Consider the following 9,266-nt stretch of genomic DNA (forward strand, 5'->3'; position numbering starts at 1 on the left):
ACACAAGAGCTTGTTTAGAACCCCCAAATTAAAATTACAGCTAGATAGATTTTACTCTAACTTATACTAAATGCGGAACAAGAGTAAATAAGCGCAAATAACCGTTATCACTACCCTAAGCCATATTCATCCATTATCGACAATATAATGAAAGCTCAAGAGTAGGGAAGAGAGATGCAAACACAAGATAACACCAAAACGTGTTATCGAAGAGGAAACTGAAGAACTCGGCGAAAAATCTGTCTATGACCCTCCAAGTCAAAATTGATCCACTACAGAATAAAGTTAGAGTACACAAATAACAAAAGACCATCCAAGCCTAGTCTACCTCATATACTTGAGTCCTCCAAGCTCCTGCTACCAACTGACTTCTGGGAGCCTTATCTTCTCTAACTTTTTGGATCCCGCAATTCAGCCCGATTGCATCCAGCAATGAATGGCTTCTTCCAATGCTCCCCAACATCACCAAAATCTCACTTTACACTCAAAATGGGTGTGGTAAGTGTTTGGGCTAGCAACCTCTCAAGGATGTAGAGATGGAGAGATAGGAGTTGAGGAAAACCACAAGGAAATGTGTAGATGATTGTGGGTATACCAATCTCTAACTCTCAAGTGTATTTTCTAGGGTTTTCTCTTTGAAAAGCATTCCTCTCAATTTGTAGGTAATAAGAGTATATATAGTGTAAGTAAAGACTTGGTATAGCGAAACATAACTTTTTGCCAAACAGAGAGTTTCGCGGGTCTCGCGGGTTGGCCTTACCCGTAAGATACTCGCGAAAACCTCCAGCCTGGCATGACTCTTCATCTTCTAGTCATGTGCTCTATATATGGCTCTTTTGCAGGTAAGCTTCTCGTGAGACACTCGCGAAATCCACTTGTTCATCATTTTAAGCTTGAGTCTTCACAATCTCTCACACTCATCCCTTACAATTAAAAACCCACATACATACAAGGAAAAAATTATTGAAGAAATTACAATCAAATTTGGCACAGAATTAAAGCCAGCATAACATAGTTGGAAATCACAACTTTACATTTACCATTTGCCACGTCAGCAATTTCCATCCAAGAGATAACAATAGAGACTAAATTGACACAGCACTAAAAGCACTAAAAAGTTAGTGACCAAATTAACACAATTAAAATTATAGAAACCAAATATATAGTTTACCCTAAAATTGCATTTTAAAAACCTTAACAGTTGATCAACAGCTAGTTAATGGCAATCAAAAATCGATCTATGGAGAGAGGTAGGGGCTAAAGAGAGAGAGAGGCTATCAATGAGAGAATTTTAATTTATTTTTTGTGGTAGCCAATTAAGTATATAATTAGTGAAAGTCTTGTGCATTGCACGTCTTTAGTCATGAATTTACACACACACACACACACATATATATATATATATTAGAAGTAATAACTAAATGAGTTATTATTACATAATTTTACAACTCGATTTTAACAAAAGGAAAGATTATTATTATATATAATATCTCTAATTAAAATGATCAATAAAAACTTTTCTATTTTTTTTTAATTACTTATTTATTTATGAGAAGGGTGATTTGGGGACGTGGTATGGAAAGTTATCCTTCCACATGATACTAAAAACCCTTATTTTGAAAAATGATATCCAAATTTGGAAGGATCATACTTGATTTGTCAAGTAATTGGTGGAAATGCATACAAGTTGATGCATATCGATAGGAATTGACATCTTGAATCGATAAATGGAAAATATTTGAAACATTACAAGCCAAGTATGAATAAAATGGATCCACAACACAAGAGATCCTTGATAATAAAATTTATTATACAAACCAATTAATATATTAAGACTAATAGTAGTACAGGTTTTTCAATAGTAATTTAGAAATAGTTATAACAGTGATATGCTGAAAACAAAGCCTGAAAAGTTAATTATAAAATGCAGCAATCAGACCACTCCAATGAATTGAAGGTTCTCTACGAAGGCTGTCAATTTCTTGGTTTTCTTGTTGTAAAAGCTGTTCATTCACTCGTAAACCACTGATCTCTGTATCGATGCTACTTTGTTGAGAATACACTTGTTGGAAAGGGGGCATCTTCTGAATCATAATCATTTCGTACTCTTGAAGATTTTTCTTCATTTCTTCATGTTTGGAAGCCACCATTTGCATCTCATCTCGACAGGGTTGAAGTGCAGTCTTGTAAGTGTCCAGAGCTTCAACATATTTGCTTCGGTTTTTAAAAAGTTCAGCTCTCTTTTTGTCTTTTTCAACCAGTGTCCTAAAACGATTAACTTCCCTATCTAGATCAACATTGACGTTCTTTAAAAGGTCACACTTGTTCTTTCCAAGGATGCTGGTTTTGTCAAACAAGAGGGCAGCAGCTTTTCTGAACTTGGATAACCAGGCATCATTCAAAAGAACATCATCAACCGATTTATTGAAGAAAGATTTAATATCTGCAAGGGACTCTGCTGTGGCATTAGAAGAGGAAGAGGAAGAGTTGATTAGTGTTTCCAGTTCATCTAGAGATTTAGAGATATTCTCTAAGAGCTTATAAAAAGCCTCCAAGTTTTCTGTCAATTCAGTTTGTAGTGATTTCTCTTGCTGTTCTTTGGACTTGGTACTCCTATCTTCAATTTGAATTTCTCGTTCAGTCGACGATGATTGTTTTCCCTTGCTTGAGGATTCATTTGTTTCGGGAGGAATTTGTTGTAAATGCTTAAAGGATAACACACTTGAGGACGTGGAAATTGGCTTCAAAACATTAGAATCGTCCCCCTTCTCTGGAAAAAGTGTAAGAAGATAAAGATAGCAAAGCATGAAATTCAATATACAGGGGACAACAGAAAGATCAATGAAAGATAATTCACCAAACATCCCTTGGATACCTCAGAAAAAAAAAAAAAAGGCATAAAGCATAAACTACCTCGGACATGGCTGTAACTTCATTAGCAAATGCCATGTAACTCTTCCACCAATAAAATTACAAAATAAAGCGTCAGTTTAAGGTAGTTTGTTTGTACATAGTTTATTATTTTGATAACTTTTATGTTAAATGTGTTGCAAAAAGCTTAAAGCTGGAGTAGTTTTTCAAAAAGAAAGACTAAAATCTATAATATTTGGGAAATAAAGAGTAAAAAAAAAAAAATCCAACATTTCCCAAATGAATACTGGTAGAAGAGTATAAGTATGAAGGAATCCAATATGAACTAGGTAAAAATATCATAATTATAGTTGAGTGTTAAAATTTATCACCAAACAACTTAGGTTTTTGGAATAATTGGTAATTTATTTGGCTGGTAACTAATGTTGGGAAATTGCCTCAAATTCCAATTGTGACTTGGAAAATTAATTAGGTTTCCTAGTTGAAAAATGAAAAATTAATTTGGGTTTCCTTTGTGTAGAAGGAATGTCTATTCCTTGGTGTAGAATGAAAGTCTATTTCCTTGTGTGAAAGGAAAGACTATTCCTTAAGGTGGAAAGGAAGTTTATTCCTTATTAAAAAAGTAATGTATTTCTAGTTCAAGAGGGAATATGAAAAGAGTTTTATAAATAGACAATGCTACAAAGAATTTGTTGGTTTTGGCTTTGGCTTTGGCCCAAGAGTCCTCCCTTGGGAGAGGAAAAATAGAGCGTGAAACCAAGAAAGCAAAAAGGGATTTTCGCTTGGGAGGAATGCAAGAGGAAGGAGAGAGTAAGGTATTGCCACCTTCGAGAAGATAATAAAGGAGGAGAGAGCAAAGTATTGCCGCCTTCGAGAAAATAGTCAAGGAGGAGAAAACAAAGTGTTGCCGCCTTCGAGACACAAAGAGAGTGTGTTTGAGAGCAAAGAAAAACAAGAAGGTTTTTCTTTCGCCGTGAGACATACACAAGAATTATTGTAATTGATTTGATAATAGTGAAATTATTCGGAGTTTCTCCCGTCGTTTTTCCCTTCAAGGAGAAAGGGTTTTCCACATAAATACTTTTGTTCTTGTGTGTGATTGCTATTTGGGTTTGATAATATTATTTGGGACCCAACAAGTGGTATCAGAGCTAAGATTTGAGACCCAGTGGCGAAGCCAAGATCTAACTTGAGCGGGGACAAAAATTACATTTGACAAGAACATTTATACACGTGCAAGCGAGCATATACATATAGTATTTGAGATCAATTTGCAAAATAACAATTCACTCATGTGTATGCTAAACCGTATTTAAATGCAAGAAAACTCTCGATAAAATAACATATTCATTATATTATATTTATCTATTTAGGAATTTATTTACATGAATAATCCTTTTAAAATTTTAATTATAAAAAAAAGTTATAACTCTACTTATGAATTGAAAGATTTTTAGTTGTTAGATACACATAAAGCTCAACTTAGGTAAATTTCTATTATTTTTTGTAAAGCTATATGTTATAGGTCTATTTATTTTAGCTTAACATGCAAAATTATTTTTGAAAAACCATCCTATTTATTAACCATTTATTTATACTACAATACAAGAAATGCATTTAAAAGTTACCAAAGAAAGAGAGTAGAAAAATCAAACAATATGAGGTTATAAGTTAGACACATCAAGGTATCTATTTGTTTTTTCTTTTTAATAATAGAATTGGGTTATGTTAATATAGGATGGGCTTATATTTTGATAGGCCAAGAATGTATTGACCCCTTGTGATGAATTAATTGATTAATTAGCCAAGTTTAATTAATTAAATTAACATGCAAAGCGCATGGTAACACAAACAAATCACCAATTAACTAAAGTATGTAGCGGAAAATAAATTGACACGGTGATTTGATTACGAATGGAGAAAACCTATATGGCAAAAACCCCATCGAATGATATTAAGGTCACCACTCTCGAAAATCCACTATTATCAAAACAAATGGTTACAAGTAAAGGAATCCTAGTACCTTATACCAACCGACAGTTGAACCCTTACCCCAATACCCAATTGAACTTGTTCTGTAGTGACAATCTCTCATTTTCAATGTACAGCTCCTAGTACGTGACTAACCAATAGATGCGCAGATCCCAATATATGACTTGATCACCAACTTGAGAATAATATTGGCTGCAAAGTTCTTCTATTCATCACACGATAAAGATCATGAAGTTGCTTGGTCATAAAACCCTATGGTGTACAAACACAGCAGCTTCTTCAAGAGAAAGAAGAACTAGGGCAAACAAGGTTTCCGATCACACTTTTCTTCACACTTGTAGAATTGTGCTCTTGTGCAACATCATCACCATTTACGGCCCTTAAAATAATCCTTCTATATATTTAGGGTTGTGAGAAAAGAAAGCCCAAACATGCATTCACGGATTGGATGAAAATCAGCTCTAAAAACTGAATTTCATAAATCTCGACAGATACCCTATCTGTCGAACAGCTATCGAGCCTCAGGCTGAAACAGCTCCTTTAAACCTCGATAGATTCTAGCTATTGAGATTTAATGAATGACACTTCTTCACTTAATTCTTGGATAGACTTGTATGGTTTTAACACTTGAACTTAAAACCTTATTTCTCGAAGCATTAAACACATCCTAGATCTACCCAATTACAAGTAAAGTGCGTTTTGTCAAAGGATTAGCCAATTACATAAAATGTTGACATATGTTCCTAATATGAATCACATATGTCCTAACATATTTTAAGATAGCAAAAGTGGGCTATGCTCCTAATCATCTCATGCAAGCAACTGGTTATTTGTTTACGATTTTATAACTTTTCATTAGTAATAGTTCTATATTTTTACCTCAAATGTATCTAGGCAAGTTAAGTAAATATTAACAGTTTTTTTTGTGGGGGGGGGGGGGGGGGGGTGGGGCAAGTGCCCCCTCTTGACCCCCCTTGGCTTCACCCCTGGTTTGAGTAGAAGCAATGGCGGAGAAGAAGGCAAGGCTTCAGGAATTAAGAAGTTTGATGGAACAGACTTTGGGTACTAGAAGATGCAAATTGAAGATTATCTCTATGGAAAGAAATTGCATTTGCCTCTTTTGGGTACAAAACCTAAAAATATGAAGGATGAAGACTGGAATCTTCTTGATAGATAAGTATTAGGAGTTATTCGATTAATTCTATCAAGATCAATTACGCACAATGTTATGAAAGAAAAGACCAACAGTGGTATCAGAGCTTGGTTGATTTAGTGGATGACTCTTTGTGTGAATTAAGATGGAAGAGAAGGGATTGCTTTAATTAAGGTGGAGCTATTCCAAGAGGAAAAGAAGACTACTTGATTAAGGTAGAGCTATCTTAAGAAAAAAGAAGCCAATTGATGAAATTTGAATCAAGGTGGAGATTGTTGGGAAATTGTCTCAAATTCCAATTGTTACTTGGAAAATTAATTAGGTTTTTTAGTTGAAGAAGGAAAAATTAATTTGGGTTTCTTTTGTGTGGAAGGAATGTCTATTCCTTGGTATAGAAGAAAAGTCTATTCCCTTGTGTGAAAGGAAAGACTATTCCTTGGTGTGGAAGGGAAGTCTATTCCTTGTTAAAGAAGTAATGTATTCCTAGTTCAAGAAAAAATAGGAAAAGAGTCTTATAAATAGACAATGCTACAAAAAAATTTTTGGCTTTGGCTTTGGCTTTGGTCCAAGGGTCCTCCATTTGGGGAGAGGAAAATAGAGTGTGAAACCAAAAGAGAAAAAATGGATTTTCGCTTAGGAGGAATGCAAAAGGAAGGAGAGAGTAAGGTATTGCCGCTTTTGAGAAGATAATAAAGGAGGAGACAGCAAAGTGTTGCAGCCTTCGAGAAGATAGCTAAGGAAGAGAGAGTAAAGTGTTGCTGCCTTCGAGAAGATAGCCAAAGAGGAGACAGCAAAGTTTTGCTACCTTCGAGACACAAAGAGAGTATGTGAAAAAGCAAAGAGTAATTGATTTGATAATAGTGAAATTATTCAGAGTTTGTCTCATGGTTTTTCCCTTTAAGGAGAAAGGGTTTTCCACGTAAATACTTGTGTTCTTGTGTGCGATTTCTATTTGAAATTGATAATATTATTTGGGACCCAACAAGTAAGGAAAGGGCATAAATCTACACCCTAGAGCTCTTGAGACTTGGTATATAAAATCAACTCTCGTGTTTAAAGGATACTTCCTCAAATACAATGATATGAATCATCTAAAGGCTGTTGCCGTTGAAGTGAGAGTCCTAAATTAAATTGAACTATATTTATTCTCTATAAAAGGGAGGAAAGGGGTTCCAACCATTTTCTAGCATGATCAGAAAAGAATTCGAAGTACTTTAGAAAATATAGGAATTGGGATTGTGCCTCCAAGATATCAAGCTTTCATCAACATACGAGTGCAAGTATATGACCATATTTTTTTTAGTTCTTGGTCTCTGGGGTTGATGAATGAAAATAAGAGGAAAAATTTTAGGATCACACCCAGTTCCACACTTATTTTTATAATTATCTGATGTGGACGAGTGTTAGTATGAAAAAAAAATAAAAAATAAAATCAGTTTATGTGAAAGTGACAGATATCCAATTACAATATGCTATATAGGATAATTGTAAACATGGGTGTAAAATTAGTTGTGAACATCTTATCAATGAGTTAGGTTGGGTACATGTGGTGGAGGCTTTTGGAAGCTTCGGGAGGTGGATTTTGCTGTTGAAATAAAATTACAAAAGAAACTTACAGAGAGAGAGAGAGAGAGAGAGAGAGAGAGAGAGAGAGAGAGAGAGAGAGAGAGAGAGAGAGAGAGAGAGAGAGAGAGTTTTGTATTTTTTAAATAAAAAAATGTGAATAAAATTTCTAGTATAAAAAAGTGGGGGAAAAAGAAGAAGCCAAAACTACCTCTTTTCATGGCAAAATAGAGCTGGACAGAAAGATCAACGTTAGTAACAATTGTGAACTTTAGGGACTAAAGTTAAAAAAAAAAAAACAAAAAAAACAAAAACAAAAACAAAAACAACTTATGAGACAAAAAATTAGTACTCAACAAACTGAAAAGATATAACTTGTAATTTTGCTAAATGTTTATGTTCTTGTATGGTTGTGACAAGCCTTCCATTAATTTCCCAAATGGTAGTAAATAATAATCTGTAACATGCATTATTGGAAGAGAGACAAAAACAAATACAGAAAAAAAATAATACCCTTTAATTTCCATCATAATAATATGATGATACTTTTCCATTCTTTATGCCCACTTTAGCTAGAAGTAGTCAAGAAATCACCTTTATATTAATACTTAAATCTTTTGAAAGAGTAGTTGAGAAATTAAAACAACTATGGATATTAAAATATTTCGGAAATTTGAAGCTCCCTTTTGTTTTTTTGTTTTTTTATTTGCCCTTTTTTGAAAATCCTCTTCATACATTTTAAGCATATGCCATCAAAGATTTCCAAAGTGGGCAGTAAAAAATGACAATAATGATGTAGTTTTAAAATTATTGAAAATGAAATAAATAAAAAAAGAAAACAACAGGATGAGAAGACAATAAAACATACCGAGTTCCTTGTTGATGATAGGAGCATTGTTGGAGTTGCTGCTATTGTCAGACATGTCTTAGGAATTAGTTTCTTGAAATCCTTCTTCTTTGATAGGAAAAAAAAGAGGATAATTTGCTCCACGACAGTTTTATAGCACTTTAAGCATCATGAACCCGTACGTGCGAATGTGCGATTGTTGAGAGGAAAGAATAATTAAGGAATAGGGACGCAAGAGACAAGAATGATTGATGCCTATATTGTTTGGAGAGAAAGAGGAGAGTTGAAGGAACGTATTTTCTTTTGATAAGACAATTAGAAATAATATTATTGTGGTTAGGAATAGCAACAAGGCAGGTAATGGAGCAGGTTTCCTATTCCCCACTCCACTTCGTCTTTGGAGCGAGTTTTTTGTCTTGTCCTGTTCTAGCGGGTGCCCGCAAGTACCCATCCTGTGACACCCAAATTTTTTATATAATAATTTATTAAAAGTTTATTTTGAATGCATTAAATTAAAACTCATAAAATATTTATAATAAAAAAAAATTCTAACATTACAAAACTTTCTCAAAGCATAACATTATAACAATTCAAATAATAAAAAGTACAAAAAAAATTCAAACATAGCAATACAACAATTAAAAAATATACAAAACGTAAATATTTAAACATAAAAGTATAAATTCAATAATACAATATAATAAAATATCATAAATATAAAGTTAGAAGTCTAAAAACACATACGAATGTCTTATAATAAAATTATAAAAACATTTTTTAATTATTTAAATATAAATGGGACAGAAGCGGGGGGAAATCTTAACCCTCATCCTCGCCCTA

General features: G+C 33.6%; 1 protein-coding gene across 1 annotated transcript; it reads right to left on the reverse strand.

The window, feature by feature from the left end:
- Positions 1-1,773: 1,773 nt before the first annotated feature.
- Positions 1,774-8,719, reverse strand: LOC115984262. Its single transcript, XM_031107227.1, has 2 exons — positions 8,448-8,719; positions 1,774-2,770 (listed from the first exon to the last, which is right to left on the reverse strand). Exons 1-2 carry the CDS (start codon positions 8,500-8,502, stop codon positions 1,914-1,916), a joined length of 912 nt encoding a protein of 303 aa, XP_030963087.1. The 5' UTR covers positions 8,503-8,719; the 3' UTR covers positions 1,774-1,913.
- Between the last annotated feature and the right edge of the window lie 547 nt (positions 8,720-9,266).

The sequence above is a fragment of the Quercus lobata genome, chromosome 4, assembly GCF_001633185.2.
Source record: "Quercus lobata isolate SW786 chromosome 4, ValleyOak3.0 Primary Assembly, whole genome shotgun sequence".
NCBI lineage: Eukaryota > Viridiplantae > Streptophyta > Magnoliopsida > Fagales > Fagaceae > Quercus > Quercus lobata.